Source organism: Doryrhamphus excisus, chromosome 16 (genome assembly GCF_030265055.1).
Source record: "Doryrhamphus excisus isolate RoL2022-K1 chromosome 16, RoL_Dexc_1.0, whole genome shotgun sequence".
NCBI lineage: Eukaryota > Metazoa > Chordata > Actinopteri > Syngnathiformes > Syngnathidae > Doryrhamphus > Doryrhamphus excisus.
The window spans coordinates 148,637-176,114 of record NC_080481.1 but is presented as its reverse complement, the minus strand read 5'-3'; the positions used below and the strand labels follow the sequence as shown (position 1 = coordinate 176,114).

The following is a 27,478-nucleotide window of genomic DNA, read 5'->3' as shown; positions in this document are numbered from 1 at the left end:
AAAACATGCATCAGTCAAACATGCGCCAATGCAGGCTATACTTGTCTGGGATAAGCTCCAGCTCACCCGTGACCCTAATGAGGACATCACATCTATTAGCTTTATTGCTTCTTCTTCTGCACCGCTCTTTCCAGATGTTTTTGGTAGTTCCACTTGTACCAAACCAAGAGAAGGTAGGCCACAAAGTTCTCCGTGATGCACCCAAGCCTACCTGGCAGTCGGCCATGTTGTTCAGCAAGGACTCCCAATAGTGAAGTATTCCATTGGATAAAACCCAGCCTCATGTATTACGAGTCGTTACAGAGGTGAGACATTCACTTCAAAGAAATAGTCAGAAGGTGTCACATATTGTGATGACCAGGGTTGGGGGGGGGGGGTGCTAACATCTCTCATGCTGGTCTGTTCAAGTGGGGACATGAGACATCCGTGGATTCATTTGAGCCATCTATCCTGGGCATGACGTGCCATCAGTTTGCATGAGGGAAAGGCTAATTGAACGCCACATCGAGCCTCCTGATGGCTAATATCTTTCATTATGGAGACCCCCCCCCCCCGGGCTCAGTGACACACCGCCTTTGGGACTGGCTGGCAGTAATGATAGCACACAAGGTCTCTGCGTGGGGAAATAAATATGTCCTCAGATATACTCACTTGGCACTTCCCCGCCCATGAAGCATTGAGGCCTGGTGCTTAGGAAAAGGTCGCTAGCTAGGGGGAGCTCATGGAGGTTGACAGAGAGATGACGTCATTTGTTAACCGTCCAAAAATGACCAAAGGCGCTGGCGAGCATGGCATCTGTACTCGTGTCGGGAAAGCTGGAATGTGACTAAAGATTGAAAAGAAAAAAATGGTCGCTCGCAGACAGGAGTCTGAAGGATGAGGTCATTCGTTAGATGACATCAGTCTCATACCTGAGGGTCATGCAGCAGTCACATGTCAGACACGGACAAGGACATGTTGGATACCTTTGCTGTACTCCAGAAAACTGGGAAGTTGGAAATTGTCCACATCAAAGCAGGAAAGAGAAAAGTTGGTTATCCTATTGACTGCTGGGCGGGAATGGGAACGCTGTATGTTTGGTTGGTCTACAGCATGTTGCAGTGCTGTGATATCACTGTGATACGACTGATATCACTGTGATACGACTGATATCACTGTGATACGACTGATATCACTGTGATACGACTGATATCATTGTGATACGACTGATATCACTGTGATACGACTGATATCACTGTGATACGACTGATATCACTGTGATACGACTGATATCACTGTGATACGACTGATATCATTGTGATACGACTGATATCATTGTGATACGACTGATATCATTGTGATACGACTGATATCACTGTGATACGACTGATATCACTGTGATACGACTGATATCACTGTGATACGACTGATATCATTGTGATACGACTGATATCATTGTGATATGACTGATATCATTGTGATACGACTGCTATCATTGTGATACGACTGCTATCATTGTGATACGACTGATATCATTGTGCCGCAAATGTTGTGCTGAGCCGACCTCCGTTTTTCATGAAGTTTGAGCCGCTTCTTCTTTGTTGGTGTTTGTGGTTATTTCTTCAGGTCGGTGGACTGGGAATTCAAACTAGGGATAAAAACTTAAAAATGTGACCAATCTTGGGAGAATCCGTGCACCGTATGTAGGTCGCATGCAGGTTGTCTGCTGTGTTGTACAACAAATAATTCCCATGTACGCTTGGGAAGGGAGAGCTGGCAAAGTGGAGTTGCCTTGCTCCAGAGTATCCAGATGGCTCTGACCATTCATCCCAACTTCTCCCATTTGTTTAAGAGCAGTGTATGCATCTTTAGCCTTGTGGCTCGGTCAAGTTCCAACCCCAAGGAGAAGATTCACCCTGTGATGTCCTCACCAAGCCTCCTGTGCGTGCAGCAATGAAGGAACACTCCAGGTCTGTTAGAAACCAATCAACCATCCCATCCCTCCATCAGCCCGATATTCCTCACACAATGGGTCCGCCCTGGACTGTTTCGGGGTCCGACAGTCGATCCAAGAGGAGATACGGGGTGCTGGATTTGTGAAAAAGAGGTGGACAAGCTCTCAAGGGACGTTGAGATCTCTGAATGTCCACAGCCTGTTTGTTTGTGGACATCCCCCAAGAGAAGGAAGCTAAATTGGAGGTGTCACCCCCAGACAGCAAAGTGACGGACGGGGGTGACAGCGGGTGGGAGGGAAGCCGGACGCTGCTTTCTTTATCGCCACAACCATTGCAAGTCATCCATCAGGCTCTCCGACAGCGAGTGTGTGGCAACATGGAGATTGCAGTCAGCGTGGCCAGACGGGAACGCTTCCAATCAGACGGCCTGATACGTAAGAGCCTGCACCTCATTGGATCAAACGGCAGGGAAACTTTCTCCACTACGGTGAGAGTTTTCACGGTAAAAATACAGAAACTTTGGGGTTACTGCAAGGTTAGTGCTGGTGAAGGCCAATTCCCAGATGAAAATGCACCCATTTACCCGACAAACCCCATCAGCCACGAGCTTACAGCCGCCTCAGTTCGATAGCGGACCAAACTGTGTGATACGGTCAGGAAGTGGACAACGATACAAAGACCCTGAGGTCAGGCAGCCATCATGTGACAAGCCCGCGGCAAAGAAAAACTTGAACGGGCGCCACGGAGATGAGGCATAATGAGCCTGTGCTTCGTGTTTTAATTATTCCTCGGACTAAAATGGGAGCAACGCCCCCTGAAAAATCTAATTTGCAGGGGTGAGTGTGCGTGACAAAAATGTCATCATGGCCAAAATGGCTCCAAGCGGTGACAACCTTTCACAGGGAAATGATATTTATTGTATCCGGCGAAAGGCGGATAGTGTCACCCTCGTTAAAGCCTTGATAGCAGGTCTTTAATATTCACCATCTTAATTAGGGCCACAGTTAATTTCATTAAATTCTTTGGCTGCTAAATGAAGCAGATTATGAGACATATTTTATTGCCAAGCGTGAAATTACAGCCTGCAAGCCGCCAATGGCGGCTGAAACTAATGAATTACAGAGTAAATAACATCCGAATTAACCATGCAATTTAACTCCTGACAAAGCAGTCGGCGCCGAGGGGGGACGAGCAGACTTGTCAAAACCAGCCAGCCCGGCACTTGTCTGCAACCCTGAGAGCCAATTAGAGTGCTAATCGCCTCCTCACAGGAAGTGCACCTCTGTCCCACGTCGGGAAGTGGAGGAGTCGAAGGTCGGGAAAACTATTTAGTCACCAAGAGAGGCTGGAGAGAATCCACCAATCTAAACAGATTGTTTATTCTTAACCTTGAGGGTCTTACTGGTTGCCAACCAGTCAGACGTTTCCATACACATCATTCTCCATAGACCTTTCATTACTCTTCCGCTTGGTAGAAACGGTGGAGTTCTTTGGTTGGCATCCTGGCACGGATGCAGCTTTTAAGCTGTGCAGCAGGGTTGAGGCGGAGGCCTGGGGGGGGGGGGGGGGGGGGGGGGGGGCATTTCATAAGATTAAAAATGTTAGCCTGCTTCACCCGAACCAAATCTACTTTTGATATGCGTTTGGGATCGTTCTCGTGCTGGAACAGAACATTTGGAGGTAATCCTCCTCCATTGTTCCACCCACAAGTACCACCAATGTAAAACAGCCACAGAGCATCATCTGACCACCTCCATGGTTACCTGGACTCCTTCAAACATATTTCTAGTCAATCTTTGTCTGACCAGACCATCAAATCTCCGTCCAAGCAGGATTTGCATTGATTGTAGTGTGGTTTTTTTTTTAAAGGATTCATTAACATCGTGGGATAGGACCATTTTCACCATTTTCACCATTTCCACCACAAAAAATGGTCAGGAGCACTTGGAAAAAAATAGCGGGCAGGTTTCCAACAGGTTTGAAAAAAATGTAGGATTATTATTTTAGTGTGACTCACAACATGGGGGGAACGATGGCGCTTGGCGCGGGTCTGCAGCCTCCGAGTGCTTCTCTAGTTATTATTGTTATTATTATGAATACAAATTCTGCTCTATGGAGTGGAAGCGTTTCAAGAAATAAAAGAAAAGGAGCTGCTTGTCAGAAATGTGCCCCATGACTTTAAGACGCAGTGTGGCCTGGACAGACATATACATATGTATACTGTAGGATATGTACATATATACAGTATAGAATCATATGTGCATGGGACCAATTAGGCACCAATTAGGCCAGGCTGTTCTTGTTGTCCTGACTCCACCGTCGCTTGTTTAGTTTTAATGAGTGCGCTGCTCACAAAACTGCAGTCTTTAAGAAAAGGCGGGCTGAACCAGCATCGCCTGGAGTGGCTGAGAGTTGCTCTAATGAGATCAGGGGTGTCAAACCAGTGGCGTGCAAGTGGCCATGCGCATGCACACACAGGTAAGATGAGGAAAGATCAAACCCTGGTAAATACTAATGCCCAACTGATTCCTGCTTTAATCTTTATGACTGACGGCCCCGATGAGGGGGTCAACTTCCCGCCGTGTAGTTTGAGCTCTCAGGCGAACACGCGACAGGACGCCAAGACAAGCGGAGATCACAAGATGAAGAGGACACTTTCATTTCTGTGTGCTGATGACACACACATGACCAGCTCGCCATTCCTGTGTGACCTTTGTTTGAAACTCCACAACAGCTCAACTTTGGACAAAAAAAAAAAACATTCAAGCGTACTCGAATAATGGCAGCAAAAGTCCTGACTCCGCCCACAGACATGCATTTACATCACAGACGAGGAAGAGGCCGGGCTTTGAAGTTGCTGGCGTGCACACGGAGGCAATTACTGGCGGCTCCGCCGTGGCATCTCGCTGTGGCATCTCGCCGTCGCCGGCGCTCTCTCCTGGTGAGACAGCCCCTAATCAGAGATGCGATTTGTTCATTAAGAGATTACAAACGAGGCTGCTGCACCGACACAAGGGTCACGATTAGCGCTCACTAATTGCCTGATATGCTTGTCGGGAGGGGCCCTGCCGGATCACCCACTGCTGCCGCCGCACGTTTGCCGCAAATTAAGAGCCAATTCAGACGCTCTCCTCGCTGTCGCAGCAGGCTGCTGCCCCCCCCCCTTTCCTTTCGCTCCTTTATTCCTCCACAACGCTGCTGCGCCTGCCAAAGTGCGTGGCTACAGATGAGACGGCGACAGCAAAGGAAGCAGCTTGAAGGTACGGCGATGGCGTGAAGTGGGCAATGAAGTAGGTGAACAGAGGGATGGGAGGAGTACGTCTCCTAATGATCCGGTTGGAGGACCCGAGAGAGAGCCTGGCGCTCTAATTGATGTCAAGCGTGTGATTTCACTCTTAATGAAAGAACGAGCAGACAGGAAGTTTTACCTGCTTTATGGGGATGGCTCGCCCGCTGCCGATGCTGTCGGCTCGGGCCTCCAGACCCTTCTTGTCCTTGTCCGTCTCGCTGGCTTTCCTCGACTGTGGAAGGGATGCGGGATAATCAGGTTTGACGCAACATTTGGGAATGATGTCATCACGAGATGTGACGCACTTACGGTGAACAGGTTGGAGCGGCGCTTGGACTGCTTGCGGACGGGCGTGGGCGTGTTGGTGGTCTGAGGGACATCGATGCGCAGCTCCTTCTGGCTGGTGCTCGGAGTGGACGGCACCGAGGACGAGTAGTCACTCAAACCGCCGCCGCCGTTTGTCGTCTGACGTGAAGAAGACACAAAAAGAAATTCAGGAAGTGTTCAAGTCAGGTGCCTTCAGCATAGTGATAGGGATACGTATGTTTGGTTTGGTAAAGTAAAGGGAGTCAAGGGGAACCCCACGTGTTGGTAAAGTAAAGGGAGTCAAGGGGAACCCCACGTGTTGGTAAAGTAAAGGGAGTCAAGGGGAACCCCACGTGTTGGTAAAGTAAAGGGAGTCAAGGGGAACCCCACGTGTTGGTAAAGTAAAGGGAGTCAAGGGGAACCCCACGTGTTGGTAAAGTAAAGGGAGTCAAGGGAACCCCACGTGTTGGTAAAGTAAAGGGAGTCAAGGGAACCCCACGTGTTGGTAAAGTAAAGGGAGTCAAGGGAACCCCACGTGTTGGGAACTATCAAGCATTCATTATTTACTATGATTCGTTGTTTACTATGATAAAAGAAACTACAACAGCAGCCAAAGTCAAGACAACACCTAAAACACATCAGCCATGACATTTCTTTTCAAACTAAAATAGCAGAAAAACACATTTCTGTGATGGGGGGGGGGGGGGGCATGGCACAATCATTCATTCATTCATTTTCTACCGCTTATCCTCACCAGGGTCACGGGGGTGCTGGAGCCTATCCCAGCTGTCTTCCACCCTGGACTGGTGGCCAGCCAATCCCAGGGCACATATAGACAAACAACCATTCACACTCACATTCATACCTATGGACAATTTGGAGTGGCTAATTAACCTAGCATGTTTTTGGAATGTGGGAGGAAACCGGAGTACCCGGAGAAAACCCACGCATGCACGGGGAGAACATGCAAACTCCACACAGAGATGGCCGAGGGTGGCATTGAACTCGGGTCTCCAAGCTGTAGGTCTGGTTTTGCTTGGAACCAGCCACCACAGTTGCAATGAGGTTGTGTATTGTATGTACGTGCATCTTACTGCTTAGTTATCTGGAATTTGGTTAATAAACAGACAAAAAAAGAGAAGTCGTCTCCCCCGCCAGCCACGACAGGAGCCACTAATTGCTTCCGCCTGCGGGGATTTTGATGGGAGCTGACTGACGTGATGTGACATCTACATCTGGGTTACGGCATCATTCGATCGGTGATTCATAGTGCTATGGTTCCATACAGACGGATGTATTGTTGCACCCTAGAAGGGGGGGTGAGTGGTCATCAAAAATCATGAAATGCTAACTACAGTACATTATGTATGACATGAGTGTTTATGCATATATATTTTATAGGAATATACACGGTATATACGTATGTTAAAGGAAAAACAGCCTTTCTGTTATACGTGACACATTGTATTATTATTACAAGTAATATTATGAGCAGCAACATTTAATGTACTTTTAGAAACAAGCTGCTGGCAGCAAACAGCCCCCAAGCCGCATCCTGGACACCCCCGATGTATGGGAACCACTGTTCCAATAACACATCAACCATCTGAAGCAATAACTATCACTCAGATTATCATTGGATCAATACAAACTTGGAAATGATTATGACATGTTACATAATTCTGTCAGTACACATCACTCCTCGCTGCTGGCCGCCCGCTGTGCCAGCGATGCCCCCCGCTGGCGCTCTGACACCAGCACACGGGGTACACATACTGCCTGGCCAAAAGTCCCACACCCTAGACTTCTTTCCGGCTGGAAAGAAAACCTGTAGTGTCTCGGCCCTCCATGGCATGACCCCCACACACCCCTGCTTCAGAGGATGGCGGTCACCCACTCACCTGATTGCCCTGGACCATCGACACCTGTGTGGCACAGACGGATGAGTGGCTGGGAGAGTTGGGGAGTGATTTACAGGGCCCGATGGACAGCTGCTGCTTCTTCCGAATGGCGACCACCTTTTGAGCAACTGCAATGAAAACACACCAGCATGAACGCTTTGCTGGGACCCCACGTTCACCTCTGATGAATGAGAATCTGAAACATTCGAGTCCTAAAAGAGGCACATCAATCCACCCATCGGCTGCACTCAACAAGATCATCTCCAAATGACAAGCTGTACCTCAACACTTCACATTTCTAGTTTGAGCACTACAGACAATCAAACAGAGAAGACTACCTGCAATCAAAAGTGTGCAAACAAAAATGACAGCGTAACATGTCACACAGACACACACACACACACACACACACACACACACACACACACACACACACAACAGCTATTAATATTAGGAATGATAAACAACTTAACTTTAACTGTAACTTTTGTAACTTTAGCAACTGTGGATGTGTTATCAACTTGTGTGTTAAGCTGCTGTGTGATAATTATAGACTTTTTTTCTTTCTTTGTGAATGTTGCTGTTCAGCTCCTTGTTAGAGAACAGCAAGCTCTGTGAAAACAAACATTGGATACGTGCATTCAAAAGTTCACACAAGGCCAAATTTATGCATTTTCGGTTCATCCTGAAATTTCACCCGAGAGCCGACATCCCTAGCTTTTTGCCAGTGAGGTATATTGAACATGTGTGCACGTTTGTATGCGGTAACTTGGTGGTGAGGAAATGAGAGAGTTAAGACTTCACTGAGTCCATTATCTCTGTTCCAATAAACACAGATGAAGCCATTGTTTTAATTGAGCTCGTTAAACATGGTTGATGAGGAGCCCATCATAAACATTTACCTCCAACTGGCAAGAGGAGCCTGAAGTACAGGAACTGGGAAAATAAAGCACGTAAACAAGTTTTAGGTCAGATGCCGACTTCCGAATGAGAGCATTAGCTCTTTCAAAGACGCGCTTCCACACGAGATGATCATCCCACATTTTACTGCGTTTTGTTCATGACTGTTGAGGACATTGATGGTCTAAAACATCAACATCACAGAAGAACATGACCAGGAAAGGGTGGACATAAATCATTACGTAATTAATTAGTTAATTAGAATTATTTAAGTAATATAATACCATTACAGTACATGTGAGCGGTCCAGATTTTATATATTATAAACAAATATGCTAAGTTAGAGTGTATTTGATTCAGTGAAATAAGTATTCTTATTTCCTCAAACGGGGGCTGCACGGGGATCAAGTGGTTAGCGCGCAGACCTCACAGCTAGGAGACCAGGGTTCAATTCCACCCTCGGCCATCATTGGCATGTTCTTTTCCCCGGGTACTCCGGTTTCCTCCCACATTCCAAAAACATGCTAGGTTAATTAGCCACTCCACATTGTCCATAGGTATGAATGTGAGTGTGAATGGTTGTTTGTCTATATGTGCCCTGGGATTGGCTGGCCACCAGTCCAGGGTGGAAGACAGCTGGGATAGGCTCCAGCACCCCCGCAACCCTGGTGAGGATAAGCGGTAGAAAATGAATGAATGAATGGATTTCCTCAAACAGCAGAAATTCTGCCCCCACCATGGCATCACGACTAGGATGGTGAAAAATATTGTTGGCTCCATCTCATTCAGAAAAGGAAGAAATACTAATTGCTCTCGCTCCAGAGCAATTAGTATTTCTTCCTTTTCTATGTAAGAAAAAAAAGCTATCATGATCATTCATGATGTCAAGGGAGTTGGGAGCATCACCAAGAAAAGCGTGGTTACTCCTTGCTGTCATGGACTAAGATCCTGCAGTGCCCCCCCCCCCCCCCCCCCCCCCCAGGACCAGTCTGAGGACCGTCACCGCATAGAAAATGTGTAGCGAGCGTGCCAGTCTTTGTTGGGTTGGCGTGTGCGTGTCCATCAGGAGGCAGTGCAAGCGTTAAGAACGGTTATGATAAGGATGTGCTAAATATTTCAACTGCACATTTAATGCAATTTATCTTAGTCCATCAATCTCAGTCCCGGTATGAAAGGTGGCCACTCATCTAATGGAAACGTCAACGATCTGATCAGATTTATGGCGGGATGGCACATAAAGCCGCTCGGGGGGGTTGCCGCTGAGTTAGCAGTCTGTATAAAGTTAAACTGTGACGTGGCAGGAGAAACTTAAAGTTTAAAAATGCTATCCTATGGAAAAATGTTGCCTTCACTCAGCAGATAATTGTCACACTGGTGATCATTAAAAAAAATAAAAACAATACTATGCCTAGCGGTGTAACTATGAACTTATGATTGTTAAGGGGCTGGCTGTGTTAGTTGTGCATAGTTTTAGTGTTTAGTTCAAGATGTGCGCGCGCACACACACACACACACACACACACACACACACACACACACACACACACACACAAGCAAGAAAAACAAGACAAACAACTTGACTTTATTTTCATGGTCTACTTCCCCTAACAGCCCGTGTGTAGCCTGCAGGTGAACATTACGTGTGTGTGTGTGTGTGTGTGTGTGTGTGTGTTGCGGTGGATGAGCATTAACGTCTCATTACAAGAGCACTGATCTCAGCTTGTTAGCGAGTGTGAACGAAGCGCTGGGCTTCCACACTCTGACAGATGAGAAAGAAGCAACAAAGAGGGTGAGGGTGTGTGTCTGCGTGTTTGGGGTTCATGTCGCTGTAATTAGGCTAATTAAATTAGCTCGCTGATGGACAAGGGACCACAGGAGCGTCACCCTCACCCCTACCCCCTCGCTCCCTCACACAGAGGTCACTCCGCTGGACGAGGCTTCACTTCTCATTACATGTTTAACACACACACACACACACACACACACACACACACAGAGTCACACACACTAAAACAAAGAAGCCGGTCTATACTACTCTAGAAACCACTGAGGAAAAATGCAACCACTAGCATTTCTTTTAAAAACAATGTTGTTCCGGATGTTAAGCCAATTTCATATGGTGTAGCTACAGTATTTTTCTTTGATATTTATTAGTCATTTCATGGCTACACTGTAGTGCTACAAGAGTGCCAGAGTGCATTGCTGTTGGAGAGCAGGAAGGGCTTTGTGGTACATTGGGAGAGGTTAGTTGTGTGTTAGCCTACACCAGAGGTGGGCAAATATTTGGACTCGTGGGCCGCATTGAGTTAACAAAATTGTCCGGGGGGTCAGAACATATATTTAACACACACACACACACTATTTTATGCTTATAGTTTTCCTTGAATTATTTGTCTAATTGTATCTGTAAAAGTGTTGTACTATCAGCTGTATGTTCTCATGTCCCTTTTTCAGGAGTACTTTACACATCAGACCACATCAAACTATGTCATTTCATTTTACACTTTTGTTGTTGTTGTTTTTTTACTAAATAAGACGTCCAATTTGCAAGTCATGTTGCCAGTTTGTATGTTAAAAGTTGAAATGCTTAGAAAGCAACTGGCGGGCCGGATTCAAACTCTGTGGTGGGCCGCATGTGGCTCCTGGGCCGTAGTTTGCCCACCCCTGGCCTAGCCAAATGGGGTTCACGCCATTATCCCAAATTGATATCGTTCATTTTCACTGATCTGTCAGTCATACACAATAGCCAGCATTTTGGGTGAGAAATGATTATTTAGTGTAATCTCTGAGCATGAGCAAGACTAATTACATAATTACATTGAGGTAATAATTACAACAATAATAATAAAAATGATACTATATGTAAATATTAACAGCTAGACTGTGTTTGTCTCCATCTGTCAGTCACATGTCTGCTCCAGTGTGTTTTCCTGTGACCCTGGACAAGATATATGGAACAGGAGTGATACCCCCCCCCCCACACACACTTTGTTGATCAAGGGATAAGACTACCATGTTTATGCTCCTGCACCGCCCCCCTCAGGACAAACAGAGCCATGACAACTCAAAGACACAAAGAAAAAAGAAAGCGTCACCATGAAAATCCAAATCCAGACCACCATTAAAGAAAAAAGACATAATAGTGACCAGGCCTCGACCATAGTCATTCTGTGCGTCCTTCTTTATGTTTTATGAATCCTCTCAGTGAATGGCCTCTCCTGCAGTGCCCCCCCCCGCTTGCCCGCCTAGCTATGATAAAACTTAATTGCTGTTCTGTTAGAGCTAAATAGCTGAGCGGGTCAATTTCCTTCCTAATTGATGTGCGATTAAGAGTTGGCAAATGTGCAGTGGGGGTGTGGGGGCGGGGGGGTGACCTTCCCAAAGGACTGGACTCTGCAGTCACGATTCTCACCATCTTGGAAGACTCGCTCCACATTTAGGCCGTACGTGGCGCAGGTTTCGTAGTAGGTGCAGCGCTTCAGGTCGTTGGAGAGTTTTCTGGCCCGGCTGTCATCGATCACCCGTGGGTTTGACGAGCTGATGGCGTCTGAGGAAGCACATTTTTCAATCAGTGGAAGGATTCAGATACTGGAATGTCATTGCGTGACTGACCCCTCCTGGTCCTTGAAATCAACATCTGGATTCATAGCAGAATTAAAGATGCTGTACTGAATGACACAAACGTGTCAATAAGCTACAATGAGCTAGCTTTCTTTTAGAAAGACTATGATGATCATTCTCGGCCCTTTGCATTGAGTTGTGGACTCCTATGGAGCAGCTACACGCATTAAACTGCACAGAAAGCTTTCTAGATCTTCCAGAATCTGCACCTATTCCAGCTGGATTTCCAAAACGGTCTGTTGGAATTTTTTCCAGCCACTCAATTGGTCCCACTCAGCTTGCATAGCTAACAGTTAACAGCGCCACAGGTAGTCAGTGACTTATCAATAACTCAATACAAATAAACAAATATGAATAATAGATAACAAAGCGATTTGTATTTATCGCCAATAGAACAATCTGGCACTGTAGCCGTCTCTGACCAATAAGGGAGTGCCTCACACCTTCCAGTTGCATCACTTCCTGTTTCACCATACTACAAAATACACAACAATAATCTCACTTTAGTAAAAAAAAATTGGTGTGGTTTAAATTGATCATGAATAATGAATGCAGTAAGTGTACAGTTGGTACAGTAAGTGTGGTGCTTTATAACGCTGATAAATGTGACTATAAAAATTCTCCACTAGGTGGCAGCAGTGCATTAAAAATGGTGCGAGAGACAGGCGTTTACATGATCATATTCATCGTTACTGATATACATATTTCTCCATATTCCTTCTGTCTGTGGACCTTGGTGAGCCTCAGGGCGCCGTACCATGTACAGTGAGAATATTCTGGCGGCCTGCTTTGATTGAGTAGCCCATTTGAAATGAATATTTAGCATTCTAGCATGAATATGTACCATTATTGGAATACATTTATCAGTTACACAGTTATGGCACTGACTAAGTTGGCCCAGTTAGATGATGGATACATTTTGCTGGTGATCCATGACAATGCAGGGATTATTCATCCAAGTTAGACTTCTTCCGGAATGTTCCTTTTTAAAGAGGTTTCTTCCATCAACAAACTTTCAAATATTGATTTTAAGATGTAGGCTTTAGGGTCCTAGATAAGCGAGCCATAGAGACTGAAGCGCACACAGAAACCCCCTCCAGTTTCCAGGGTTTCCAGTTGATGGATGTGTATACATGCAACAGGTCCGACCTTTTCATCAGTCCCATTTGAAGTCTGGTTTCAACAGATTTGATGTGCTTCAATGTGTGTGTGTTTGGGTCAAACCTTGCGTGCCGACTAGGACCAATGGCAAGTCGGCAGTGTTTCTGTAGCTGGCGAGGCGGTTGAAGTAGTGATAGACCGTCTGGAAGCTGATCTCATCCTCCAGACTGAAGACGAAGATGACAGCGTCGACCCACAAGGCAAACTGCAGATGGAAGTCAGCCAAGAAGCAGAGAAAATAAATAGTGGAACGTGATAGTTCATCTCAGTGTGCTTCCCATACATTCACTTATTTGGGACAGCCTGCCACAAATAGATCTGACCCTGTTTGACCATATTACACATCATAAAACACCAAAGAACAGGCACAGCAGGACGTAGTACCACCTTAGCCACTTCATCGATATATTCATCAAGTATCCAGTGAAGAGACTTGTACTGAACCGGTCAACACGGCGGTCTCGGGTTCAATAGCACCATGAATCGAACCATGCTGTAACCCAGCTGTAGATGTCACATGACATTCAGCATTCATTCATTTTCTACCGCTTATCCTCACCAGGGTCGCGGGGGTGCTGGAGCCTATCCCAGCTGTCTTCCACCCTGGACTGGTGGCCAGCCAATCCCAGGGCACATATAGGCAAACAACCATTCACACTCACATTCATACCTATGGACAATTTGGAGTGGCTAATTAACCTAGCATGTTTTTGGAATGTGGGAGGAAACCGGAGTACCCGGAGAAAAGAACATGCAAACTCCACACAGAGATGGCCGAGGGTGGGATTGAACTCCTCCTAGCTGTGAGGTCTGCGTGCTAACCACCCGACCGGCGTGCAGCCCCCATAATATAATATCATATAATGTCATATAATAATCAAATGAGTACTCCTACTGTACAAGTATTTTGTTCCAATGTGATCTTTTGTTGGATCAGGGACCTGGTCTGTTACAACATCCAATCAATATTATTGATCATGCTGTGTGATAAAAAAGCAATACTTTGGATGCATTCATTTTAATTTATATTCATAACCATATTCAATTCCACAAATTCATGGTTGTAACAAAAGGTTATTATTTTCTTTTAAAAAAAGGCTCGGATTGGCTCGGCAAGTCAGAAAAAAATTGGACCGGAAGCCGAAAAATGGGGATTGGAATTAATTGGAAAAAACTGTACTTCTGAGTTGAAACATATGTTGGTAATTTCCATCAAATCCAAGTCACAGAAAAATGAAAGATGAAAATCCAATTTTTGTAAGAACAAATATCGAACCATGACAGGAAAGTATCAAATGTAATCAAATATAACCTAACTGTACATTTTCTGTACTGTTGCGCCCCGGCTAATATGGTCATGGGGATGTTTGTCACATGGGGTACCTAGCATCTAAGATCCACTACCTGAGCCTCCGGGGGGCCCCCTTCATCCCTGATGAGCAGCAGGTGACTCTGCCCGTCCACCACGATCTCTTTCTTAAAGCGTCCACCTGGGGACAAAAAAACAAAACAAAAGGAGCATCAGAGTCTTCCCAAAACGGACCAAACAGGAAGTAGACATTTGAATGACGTGATGCTATCTGGAACCAGACACAAAATGATGTGTTGACAAGCTCCTCTACTGATTGTGACGTTGGATTACACGGAATGTTCTGAGGGAGGCAAGAGATCATGGAAAGCTAGCGGAGCTTCAAATGTGGCTACTAAATACTGAAATGTGTCTCAGGCCAGAGGTTAGGAAGCTAGGAAACGTTACTTCCATCATCAGTGATGGTGATTGATGATGATGATGATGATGAACTAAGATGCAGGTTGGACCAGCCGGGCAGGTTTCACTTGGGGTCCCAGTACTTTAACATCAGTTTTTTAAGATGTTTATCATTATTATTATTATTATACAATAACAATAATAATAATAATAATTTGATTACGGGCACCCAAGCAGTTCTCGCCGCGCTGCTGCAACCGCCCAGGCGTGATGAACGAGAGGAAGAGAAAGAGGATAGTTACCTGCATCCACGTCAGCTATATACGCAAGAGCAGCAGCAAGAGGAAGGTGGAGAGGAGAGAGAAAAAACACAGATGAAGGGTGCAGAGAGTAGACGAACTTTGGTGATGAACTCTGTTAAGTCCGCTGTCGTTTTGCTCGGACTTGAGCGCTCCTGAACACACTTGAGAGCTAAGCTGCCGCTGCCGCTTTAGTGGGTGTTCGGTCCCAACCGGCAGCCTCAGAATAGTTCTGGTTAGCGGCTTTGTGGAGCTGTGGTCGCAGCGCTGCTCCAAAGCCACCGTCCCAGCGCCAATCAATGGGAATGGGACGGGAATGAAGACTCCAGAATATTTTTAGACTCTGGGAATTTGAGACCAACACAGCTACTTTTCTCGGCCAATAACAGCTTGGAGACGTGTCGGAGGTTTAAACGCCATCTTCTCTAATAAGATCAAAGACATGAGAGGACAAGCGGCGGTGGTGGGGAGAGCCGAGCCTGAAGCCGATACTGGAGGACGGCGCTCACAACTTCCCTGGGGATTCCCCCAACGCCACTGGCTTGGATTCGTGCTCGCTTCTGGCATCAAGCGTGGAAACAAGTCAGAGTGCCTCTGCTAATGTCCACTCCCAAGGTCAACGATATGAGGGTGGATCCCCACAACGACTTTTAAATACACACAGAGGTCAAACTGGGGTGGGGGTTATCGCGATCGGTCCAGTGAGCATTTCTTCACCATAAACGAGGGATGACCGTCTTTCCTCTTACAATTGAAGGAGCAGTTGTGTAAAATATGAAAGGCGTTAGCGGAAGCAGGTTGCCAGATGCAGCCTCCTGTTGAGATTACATGAAAAGTTTTTGGGGACATCAAAACGTCTCACTTTGTTCAAATAAAATGCAACTTAAAAAAAAGGTTTGTTGATGTTGACTACATGTTCTTTGGCTGTTGCTGTCGTACCTTCAGGCGACTCCTCCTGAACATAGGTTCCCGTCAGGTACCTGTGGACCAGCGCCGACTTCCCACTGGCCAGGTTTCCCACAATGCCCTGCAGGGAGAGTGAGGCTTTTCAACACGGGGATTTGGATTCAACAGACTGAAGGTGGGTCAGCGGACTTACCACTTTGAGTTCTGGCACAGAGCGACTGAGCGTCCACTCCTGGCTGTTCACAAACGCATCTGAAGAAGAAGAAGAAGAAGAACACAACGAGCATTTAGTTGAGCAACTGAGGGGTCATGATGCCATCTACAATACGTTACATCATCTCGGCAACATTCTTTTTTTTTTAGTGGTGACTAAAACCCGCCAGTTGTTCTATTTCTACTCAGCAGCAACACATCTGGCAGGGACACGAGGAAGATGAGGAAGAGTGTAATTATGGGATGCACTGACAGAAGGCCTTTACTTCTCAAAACCTTTAAGACTGATCAGTTATTTCAAAGACACTTCATTTTTCACGCCACTGAAAGCGAGCTGAAAGCCTGCCACTGGTCCATCAAGGACCGCACATGAAGTAGGCCAGTAGGCCGCACGCCTTCAGACCTTCTCACTAATTCATTAGATGCAATCTGTGAGTGCTTAAGGCCCTCCAGGAAGGAGCCTGGTTGGCTTGCGCTTCCATTCAACTGACAGTTTCTGGAATTTTCCCGGATAGTCAATGACCTACAAATATCCATAATTTATTTGGCACCGCACGTCAACACGCTACCAACACGGGTCAACCATATGACGAGCGGTTAAAGAAACCGTGGGATGGTGTGTGTTGTGATGCTGCTGCTCTGACGCTAACACTTTTATCAGTCTGGACAGAATCCAGGAGAATCCACACACACAGGAGGATATTGTTGAGGTTTCCACAGATGCCCGCCTGTGTGGAAACTCGCTGCCTTGCAGGATGTTGATTCAGCTGCTTCCTGTTTTCAGCTGCTTACGATTCGCCGGCCGGGAGGAATAGTCCAGGGACACAAGCCGCCAGGCATGACCATGGTGATGAGCTGGCATGCTACATTTTTAAACACCACAACACCAAAGACGCAACATCAATCAGGCTTTGTCTGGAGGATTATTTAAAACTTAATAGACTAATTAAGCCTGATTCATTTAATTTTACTGTTTTCTTGTTCATTCATTCATTTTCTACCGCTTCACGAGGGTCGCGGGGGTGCTGGGTGCTGGGTGCTGGAGCCTATCCCAGCTGTCTTCAGGCGAGAGGCGGGGTCCACCCTGGACTGGTGGCCAGCCAATCCCAGGGCACATATAGACAAACAACCATTCACACTCACATTCATACCTATGGACAATTTGGAGTGGCCAATTAACCTCGCATGTTTTTTTTGGAATGTGGGAGGAAGACCGTGTTTGAAGTTTTCTTTCGCTGAAAAAACGACCACAAGGTGGCATTTTATAAGGACTCGGCCTGCATCTCTCCCCTTGAAATACCCTGCACAGCAACCAGGAAGTGAAAAGGTGTCTTGTTGTGTTGCGTGAAGGAGGTTACACATGGAAGGGAGATTTTAATGAATGCACAATCGCATTCACACACACAGTTCAGTTGCAAATGTGAAAATTGTAAATAGTTAATGGTGTTATATTTGTAAAAAAATAGAACAACATCATTGTGTAGACATTTTGGCTAAATATTTATGGCGAAATGTGTGCCAAACTGAAAGTTATGCTTGAAATGTATCTTTTCACAAAAAGCCATTTTCTCCCTTTTTAAACGGATTTTGCAGAAAATTACCCATGTTCTACGGCTCAATAATAAAGAAGGGAAAAAGGGTTTACTGGTGAAAGTCTAATCTTTCTTTTGGTATTTAGCATGTCTAGCATGTCTATGTCTACATAGTCCAAGAACACAATATTCTATGTGCCTTGAAAAATCTGTCAAAATCATCCAAAATGGCCGGGACCGATACTAAATGAGTTACACGGGGTGTTCATCATCTCATCAAAGATTTGATATCAAATCTGGAATGCTGGGGTTGACCGGACAGCGATTTAAAATGTCTTATAATCACCTAAGTGATAAGGATAAAAAAAATCATGTGATAAGATTTAAAACAAAAATAAAAAGCACATGCTCCAAGCCGGACAATTCAACAGGCTGCCTATGGAGATGTAGACCTCAACCCAAATGAAAGCCCCTACTGATGCTGACTGCAGCCCAATAACCATAAGCTCCATCTTTAAGCCCTTCTCACGCAGACGCCGCCCTGCTGCGTTTAACCTGGCAGCAATGGCGTACGAGCTGTACGAGGCCTCGCTTCCCTGCCATGATGTTCAAAAGGAGAATTTGTCCCCATGGGTTCATGACAGTGTGACTGCCAAACAAGAAATGACATTTAAAAAAAGACAGATTTTAGCACCAATTTTGACTGTTTTGGCTTTGGTCTTAAACTTTTGGTCAGTTGATGAATTGCCTGCTTGAGTTGAAATGCTCCAAAAGTTGCAACAATCTTGCTCCTGCTTCTTCTTGTTGCATGTTGATACACAAAAATACACATTTGTATTTATTTCTTTTTTTATTCAGGGGTGGACCACCAAACTCATTAATGAGGGCATTTTTTCAATGCCGTAAAATAGTCATTTTGTCAGAGGTCAAGACATCGCAAGCCATTATGTACCCAGGTTCTTTCAAAACACATCAGGTCAAAAATGTAACAAAACGCTCCGGGTCCAACAGACACACCTGAAACAACCATCAGACGCATCCTTGTGATTGAACTTGCACCAGTGACACAGTTCATGGGCAATCAGGCCACAGAAGACAATGTGCCGTTTTTCCACCATCGCAACATCAGCAGCCCAGCCGGACAACCATTCACATTGGCAGTCATTGCATCTAATAATAACAGCCATCCTACCGATAGAAATAAACAAACAACTGGCCCAGCAGAGGACGGGGGATGGAGGTGGCAAGTCGAAGAAGGGTTCATTGCAATGCAGCCCATTTTCAGCACACACAAAACCTGGCTTACTCCTTCCCATCTGTAAGACTCCATTGTCGAAGGAGAGAAATCAGTCCTTTAAAGGCAAACTGCACTTTTGGAATGTTGTGCATCATTCACCATCCTTATGTGAAACATGACCACATGTCTTTGCTGACCCTTTGCTGTGTCTTCTAAAGACAAAAACAGTCAACATGTGGGATTTAAAACAATACACATCATGACACACACCTATTTTGACTATGAAGCCCTAAAAGGGCAACAGTGTTCTATTTATCACCCACCTGTAGACCAACCAGGCTAGGGTGACATTGTTATGGTAGCGGCTAACACAAAGAACCCTTCCTGGTGTTGTGATGCGGCGCGTCACGGGAGACATGAACAAGTATATGAACAACTGCAAATTATCTGGCAATTATTTCCCACATTTCATGTGTTGTTTATAGACAGTGGTCCGTCTGGTCCGTCTGGACCAGCTGGACCAGCTGGTCTGTGGTGTCTTTCCAGTTTATTTTGGGTAGGTGGAAAAAAGGTTTCTATCACTGCAGAGTTTATTAGTGCTAACAGTTCTACTTTTGTTGTATTTGTGTGTGTATATATGTATATATATCTACACACAGTGTATATATAAAGCTAAAGAGATGCGATGGATCTCGGCCTGTTTTACAGAGCGGGATCTAAAACATACATTACTACATTACTACTCTTTATACTCAAGCATCATTCAGACACGGGTCACTTAAATGTCACTATCAGAACGTGTGATGGACGAATGAGGTGTTTAAATAAGTAAGATAAAAGGTGAGTTTGGATGGAATTATTCCGCTGTCTCGATGAGGTGTTTTACTCACTTTTTTGTCTCTCCTATGAGGTTGTGCTTTCTATAAAAAAAATAATAACGTTCAAAGTACTTTTGAGTTGCTGCTGGCATTGAAAAATGTCTTCTTAAACGGGACACATTTCATGTTTTGTTCTTTTTGTATAAGCAGAGGATTTGAGAATATCTAAAGGTTTGTTATAAAGAAGATTGATGACTATGTTTTACTTTTTCTGGAGTATTTTATTTTTGCAACTATTTTTCTATAAAATTTTCAAAGTTTTAATGAATCAGCTTTGCACGCACACACTATTTGACTTTGCCAAAACTCACTTTAGGAAAAAATATCGGGAGACATCTTGTCCATCGATATTCTACATAAATAAAATATAAATAAATATATGGGATACGAGTTTTGTTCCGTATCACCCAGCTTCAGTACAGAGTATTCTGTTTACTTCAATATTATTCAAAGTGTTCTCCCTTCCTCCTTCCTTCTCTCTCTCTCTCTCTCTCTCACACACACACACACACACACACACACACACAGTGGATGGCAGTTCCTTCCCTCAGGTCAGGGTGTGTGTGATTGAAGTTACCCGTCATCCTACAAATCAAGGCAAATCAGTAGCACAGCCTTTGCCCCTTAAAGGAGCTCCAGTATGCTCATTTCTCAGCCCTTTATATTGAGTTGTGGACTCGTAGAGCAGCTACACACAATAATCCGCACAGAAAGTTTTGTAGATCTTCCAGAATCTGCACCTATTCCATCTGTATTTGCTTGGATCGTGTGCAAAATGGTCTGTTTTAATCAGGGTTGGGCAAGTTTTCTTTATATACTGAAAAAAAATGTAATGCAGCTCGTCTTAGCCATAAATACACATTCTACATACACACACGGATCACTTCTGTGATCGTTCTTCAAAATAAGAGCACTGTTTGCCCCATGTCTGCATAATCAAAACAAGAGTCTCATAATAATAATATAAATAAGCAGTTGGAATTGCATGGGTGGCTACATCTTCCTTCATCACAAGCACAGGCTGACATCCAATACATTTGTTTTACAATTTCAGACAAGTGTATTTCATTAAGGTTTGTAGCTTTTTATACCAGGTTCTGCGGTATTTAGATTTTATATCATCATACATGTAAATATATTGTGATATGTGCTATGGTCCGATTCATTCCACCAACCAACGGCCTGTAAGCTTCTCAACCAGAACATTCAGTTTGCATTAGGTGTTGGCATGAGACGCTTTTCCAGAGATGCTGTTCTCCCCTGTTGCTAGCTCAGAAGAAAGGGTTGTTCGTGCGACTTTTTGGGGACAAGCAGCAACACACATATTTGCCAGCTGTTTGTGTGTGTGGCTTGCTGCAAAATTGAGAGGCACATAGAAGGATGGGTTGCAGCACTTCATGCCTGGGAGTTTCCTGGGATTTGGAGGGACAATGACAACGAGACAAGACACTGATCAGGCTGTAGCGACTGCCATTAGATGCTTGAAAAAGGTGTGAGGACCAAGAGAAAGAGTTTGGCTGTGTTTGTAAACTTCATTTTAAAAGATCCTCCAATTAAGAAGCACTTGGAAGGACTCAACAGGAAGTCAGAAAGAGCTTGTACCCGCAACTGACTGACATACTTATCATCCTGGGACTTACTAGATCCATCCCCCATCAGCTTTATGCGCTTTATGCACACAACACAGTTTTCATTTCATGCTTAACAATTACAACCCCCATGACAGCAGTTGCTAACTGGCCCATCATGCAAACGATGGCCAGGATGATGAGCAATATTTTTGGTGTTTACATCACCATAACGCTTACTTCAAATGCACTGTTTCCTCATGCTAGCTACCAGTCAGGGACATTTATTATCTGTCCTGATGGATTTGAGCCTTATATAAGAGCCTTAATCAGCAGGGGGTAGATCACTGTGACACTCTGCTGGCACGCCAGCCATGCCTCACCAGCATCGGATTACAGGAAGTCCTCAGGTGTAACAAAAAGCACATTTTAGAACATGATTGGCTGATGGATGCAGGAGGTTTGTTGACGGAGCAACACATGGATGGTCAGTGTGATCTTATCAGATCAGATCTTATTGGCCAGCTACTGTATTACAGTCATCGCAGGTAAGTCTGTGCCCTGTCCATCAATATTATCAATCAAATATTGCAACGATGCCACACTAGGATAGTGAGGGTATAGGGGCTGGTTGTGGGGTTGCTCTAGTTTATTCAGGATCTGCCCCCGTCTTAAGATTTAATGTCACACAGAAGTGCTCCTTAGCCGTTTCCACGCCCTCCAAACCATATAAACTCGCCACAAACTCCAATTTGGGCCTGAAGAGGAAGTGGTGGCGAGGAGGAGGGGGAGGGATGCACACTCAGTCTTGACCCCCACACAACCTTTGTAATCCACTCTACCAACGAAGGAGTTATTGCTCCGTTTTAAACTCCCACTGATGTTCACGTGTTCTGTCCCGCACATGGAAACCCGACCCTACCCTGAGTAGGACAATCCCGGCTGTCATTGGAATTGGTCACAAATTTCTTCACCGAATGAATGAATGTTTTCATGCCTTGTCCAAGGCAGTGCAATATTTAATGCTTTTTTGTCAGCAGAGAGATCCTTGTTCCTTCCCATTTTGCCTGAAATCTGGGACATGATTAATACTGTGGAACATCATTTCAGTTTATTTTTGGTTTTTATTGGGCTCACCTGGCAAACTCATAACGACAGTTGTCTGTGATTGATATCCAAACAGCCCTAAGACACAATGCCATCCATGAAGTTCATGAAAAGCTAAAATCATAATAAAATCCTATTTGTGTAATAATCTGTAACACAGTGCATACGTTCTCAAAGTATCAGCATTTGGAGGAAGGAGGAAAAGCATTATTGTAGTCCATCTCTGGAACATAAACATTCCAATCAGCATTTTAAAAAAACGTCCCATACTCCCAATATTAATATCCATTTACATAAAATTGTATGTAGTTCTTTATCATTTAAAGTTTTTTTGCCCTGCCTTATAGCATGCTTGGGGATATGATGTACTCTTTTACACATCTGAAAATGTTGTAAGAATATTCTTTATTTTAAAATGTAATATTAATGTCTACATCACGAATCATTTGTACACAGTATTGAATCATATGCAATGGTTGCGTTTCCCGTGTGTCTAGATCAGGGGTGGGCAAACTTTTTGACTCGTGGGCCGCGTTGAGTTAACAAAATTGTCAAGGGGGGCCCGGAAAATATATTTAACACACACAATATTTTACGCTTACAATTCTATTCTAACATTCTGCATTGAATTAGTTGTCTAATTTATTTGTAAAAGTGTCATACTATCAGCTGTGTGTCCCTTTTTTCAGGAGCACTTTAAACATCAGACCACATCAAATTACGAAATTGAATTTTACTTTTTTTGTCTTTTTTTTTTAATCCGACTTGCAAGTCATGTTGCCAGCTTGTATGTTAAAAGTTGAAATACTTAGAAAGCAACTGGCGGGCCGGATTCAAACGCTTGGTGGGCCGCATGTAGCCCCCGGGCCGTAGTTTGCCCACCCCTGGTCTAGATGCATATTGAATCGTCTTTCCCTCGTGTGCATGCATTGGCGTTTTGACTTATTACTTCTGCATGGCTGTGGATGTAGGTCACAGATGCCGATACATATCCACGGGCAGGCGCACGCCTATACTGACTGCATCCAGCCCTGAGACAAACACACACGCCCAGTGGGGTTGGTATGGAGCTCACACACTTTTTATATATCAAATCTCATGATACGGAGTAAAAAACATTTTGGGGTTCACACACACACACACACACACACACACACACACAGGACGTCTCAATAAACTAGAAAGGCACAGGAGTGAATGTGTCCAAAAGCTTGACTGACATTGTCACAGCGGTATTTACTCACGTTTATTAGCATGCTAGTATTTTGCAGCGGCATACAACGACACTGCACCGTACCAGACATGTAGTTGCAAACGAAAGAAGAATTCATTCATTCATTCATTATTTTCTACCGCTTATCCTCACCAGGGTCGCGGGGGTGCTGGAGCCTATCCCAGCTGTCTTCCACCCTGGACTGGTGGCCAGCCAATCCCAGGGCACATATAGACAAACAACCATTCACACTCACATTCATACCTATGGACAATGAATTCAAAGACATTAATGAAATGTTATTTTTCCACACTGGTCACTAGGTGTCAGTATTGTTACGCTAATGTTTGGTGAGACACAAGCACCAGATTTGATTTCCAAAAAAGATGCTGAAATAGGTTCCCACTACCTCACTGAAGGGGGGGGGGGGGGGGGGGGGGGGTGTTTGAGTCAGTCCAGAACTTGTTCACACTCCCAGCAATCAAACAGATGGTTGATTACACATGAGACTCCAACATCTGGCAGAGCAGGAAGACACAGCTGTCTGACAGTGCTACTTCCTGTCTCACGTTGGGTTTTCTACGCAGTATCTTGGCTAACAAACAACAGGTATTGAAATTGTCCAGCTGCTTTAAATACACGAGCCCACATTCTTTCCGCTTGTGACCTGGAAAACATCACCTGCTCAGCTGGTTTGGATGTTCCCAAGGTTCCAGCAAAGCTTTTGTTGTCAGTCAAGGCACCACAGGGGTGTAGATCATAGCTTTTCATCCGGACATTTGACCAAATAAATACATTCATTAATTACGCAGCTCACGCAGAACTCCCTTGTTGGTAGTGTAATCCCTATGACGTAATGACGCAGCTCCACAAGACCGTGGAAAACGAAAGTGGTGTACAGTCAGTTCGTGGCCAGTGATGTGTGCTAAGCTGCACCTCCAAACCAGTTTCATGGTACTGGAAAAGAGATTCTTAAACCAGGCCTGCCTGCTGTTTGCACAGGAAACAAATTCACCTCAAAGTAACGAAAAACAAAGAGGAGCGGCTGCCTGTCACGGCCACAACCAAACAACACCGTGCTGTCCTAAACAAACACACACGCTAACCCCCAAAGCGCGCACACACACACACACACACACACACACACACACACACACACACACGCTTTCTTTACCGGCTGTGCTTCCTCCGTTCACGCTCTCTGAGCTGGACTGCCAAGGCAATGAGGTTCCGTCCCGGTGGGAGAAGATGCCACTGAAGAACCGTAGTAGCCGCCGCTCACCAAAACGCCCGTCTCCGTTCCTCAGCAGGAACGCAGACCCGTCCTTCTGTGCAGCCAGATGCTGCAGGTCGCTGTTGTCCAACGTGCGATTCTTGACGCAGCTCAGCTCAGAAATGGAGTCGGTCTTGTTGAGGATCGCACCGACCTCCAACGTCTGGCTCTTCTGTCTGCTGTGATCATGGCGGCGGCTGGCAGGCCTCTGGAGCACAGCATCAACTTCTGCAGCCTTCTGTCCTTCAGATGCCACATAATGGCCGCCGCGCCCAGAGTCATTGTGTTTTTTGTCATTTGCCAGTGCGTGCAGACGGAGACCTTCGCTTCTTGTCCAGTGCCGGAAGCTGAAGCTGCGGCGGAGCCCGCCATGCTCCTGCTGAGGAGTCTCTGGTGAGCCTGTGGGTGGCATCACTCCATCATGGTCTAACCACTCAGGGCTCCTCTTCTCCAAACTCTTTGACTTGAAGAGCGTCTTCATCTTCATGACACTGCTGCTCACCACATTCCTAGCGGAGTGTGTTCTTGGACAGACGTCTTCCTTCGGTGTGTCGGATGATTCCTGATGACTCGTAGTCTCTTCCTTCCTTGACATTCGGACCCGTTGCTTGCGAGACAGTTTGAGCCTCCCCAGCTCCAGCTGGCCCGTGCTGAATGTCCTGAAGTTCCTCATATAGCTTTGTGATGACAAGTCATCTGACTCGTCCTCTACTTCCCGCACTTGTTCCAGCAAAATGCTGCGCTGGGCTTCCAGAGAGGCTTCACGCCGGAAAACCCCCACCTTGGGCATTTCTACCAGCTGAGGGTCCGATACGCCTCCCTCACCCTCCGGTGTCTCCTTCTTCACCAGCGTGAGGGAGATGTGGTACACTGTCCTCTTCTGCGACGTTCCCCTCTCCATTCCTTTTGAACAGTTCCCATCCAGAAGAAACATGGTTGTGACCGGTCCAACCGGAAAAACTCAGCCTGCCTCAAAAGACCCCGTGCGGCCCCCACATGAAGGACATGGACCTTGCAGGCAGCAGATGGCTGGCACGGTTAAAAGTCCACATTTCTATTCGAAAAGTGTTCAACAATCAAAAAGCGCTATGGCAGACATGATGGGGAAACCGTATGGAACTTTCCTTTCAACCCAGATGAGCAAAAGCATGGAAGCTGACAGGAAATACAATTGGCCTTCATCCCAACGGAATTCAGATGGCCTGGCAGCCTCTGTCCAAATAAAGAAACACACTTGAAAGTTTGAAACTCTTTCCCGGCTCGTCCCAAGAGTCAGACGGGATCCTTCCTCGCGTTTGCCGTTGTCGCTCCCGCGCGTCCTCCTGGAGTGTGTTATTATTCCATCACGGCGTCACGTACGATACGAGCGTGTCGTGTCCATTGTGCTCCCGCCAACAGCCTGCCGTGCGAGCAGACGAGCTGCTTTCGCCTCCAATGATATTTCAATGACGCGGATTTAAAGCCCGAAGCCGCCTTGAGTCCGGAGTCCGGAGTCCGGAGTCCGGAGTCCGCCCCCGCTGCACTCCGAGCTCCGAACCTCACGCGCAATAGCAAGCAAGCGTGTGCGCGCGCATGCTCACACACACACACGCGCGTGCGCGCGCTCGTGCATACTGTTGACGTTGCAGCGATAGAGAAAACACGGTGCTGACAGTTCAAGTCCGACTTGCTGTGTTAAGATGATCTACCAGCAAACATCACACGCCACGACCACGTCACACACGTGACGTCATTACTCACACTAGTAGCTGTGCGTCGGCATCCATTTCCTAGCTCATTTCCCATTTCAAACAGACAAGTCAACTAGCTCCATCGCAGGTTTTCTTTACTTCTCAGGGGGCGTATTCTGTTCCCGCTTTGCCCTGCTGTCAGTCAAGTTCCCCCCGCAACGCCTTCAATGGCCGTGCAAGCTCAGCACACAGCAGCTTGGTTTTCTCTGCACGACCACAAACATCTTCTGATGTTTGGGGAGATGCTGGACTATTGCCGGGTTTCATTCTCCTTCTAAGTGTACACACACATTTTCCAGGTCAGTGGTGTAGCAGCAGACAACTCCTGGTGAGTATCCACTGATGAAACCCCATCATATGGTGCCATGTCGTATCCTGCTATAGGCTGATGGTTCAAAGTGTACTCCAACTCTCCTCACCGTGCCGCATATTCACCCTTTATATGCCAACAGTGCAGCCATTAATATGGCGCTATGACAACAAACCCAAGGGCCTGATTTGCCGCTGCAGCGGGCGGGATGCGCGTCTCCCTCCCCCACCCACCCTGCCATGTCCCCTGTAGACAGTAAAAATGGGTCAGTCGGAAAGGGAGAGGGGGGAGGGCAGGTTGAGGAGGGTGCCTCCCTAATATAATGATGGGGGAAACACTAACATGGCAAGTAGATGCTGCACGTGTTGACATTTTGTCAGAGCAGACAACAT

At 45.8% G+C, this 27,478-nt stretch overlaps 1 protein-coding gene across 7 annotated transcripts in view; it reads right to left on the bottom strand.

Moving 5' to 3' along the window:
• The window catches only part of agap1 (ArfGAP with GTPase domain, ankyrin repeat and PH domain 1), a 60,596-nt gene that overhangs the window by 25,844 nt on the left and 7,274 nt on the right, over nucleotides 1-27,478 (bottom strand). For 2 of the 7 annotated variants that reach the window (XM_058051253.1, XM_058051254.1), the window contains exons 3-10: nucleotides 16,219-16,277; nucleotides 16,059-16,146; nucleotides 14,517-14,602; nucleotides 13,176-13,317; nucleotides 11,743-11,877; nucleotides 7,431-7,558; nucleotides 5,533-5,688; nucleotides 5,363-5,455 (exon numbers count right to left, since the gene is read on the bottom strand). In XM_058051253.1, the coding sequence (XP_057907236.1) occupies nucleotides 5,363-5,455; nucleotides 5,533-5,688; nucleotides 7,431-7,558; nucleotides 11,743-11,877; nucleotides 13,176-13,317; nucleotides 14,517-14,602; nucleotides 16,059-16,146; nucleotides 16,219-16,277 (887 nt within the window). Of the gene's footprint in view, nucleotides 1-5,362; nucleotides 5,456-5,532; nucleotides 5,689-7,430; nucleotides 7,559-11,742; nucleotides 11,878-13,175; nucleotides 13,318-14,516; nucleotides 14,603-15,122; nucleotides 15,138-16,058; nucleotides 16,147-16,218; nucleotides 16,278-24,947; nucleotides 27,221-27,478 lie in introns of those variants that run through there. The other 5 variants (XM_058051248.1, XM_058051250.1, XM_058051252.1 and 2 more) reach the window with 5 other exon arrangements.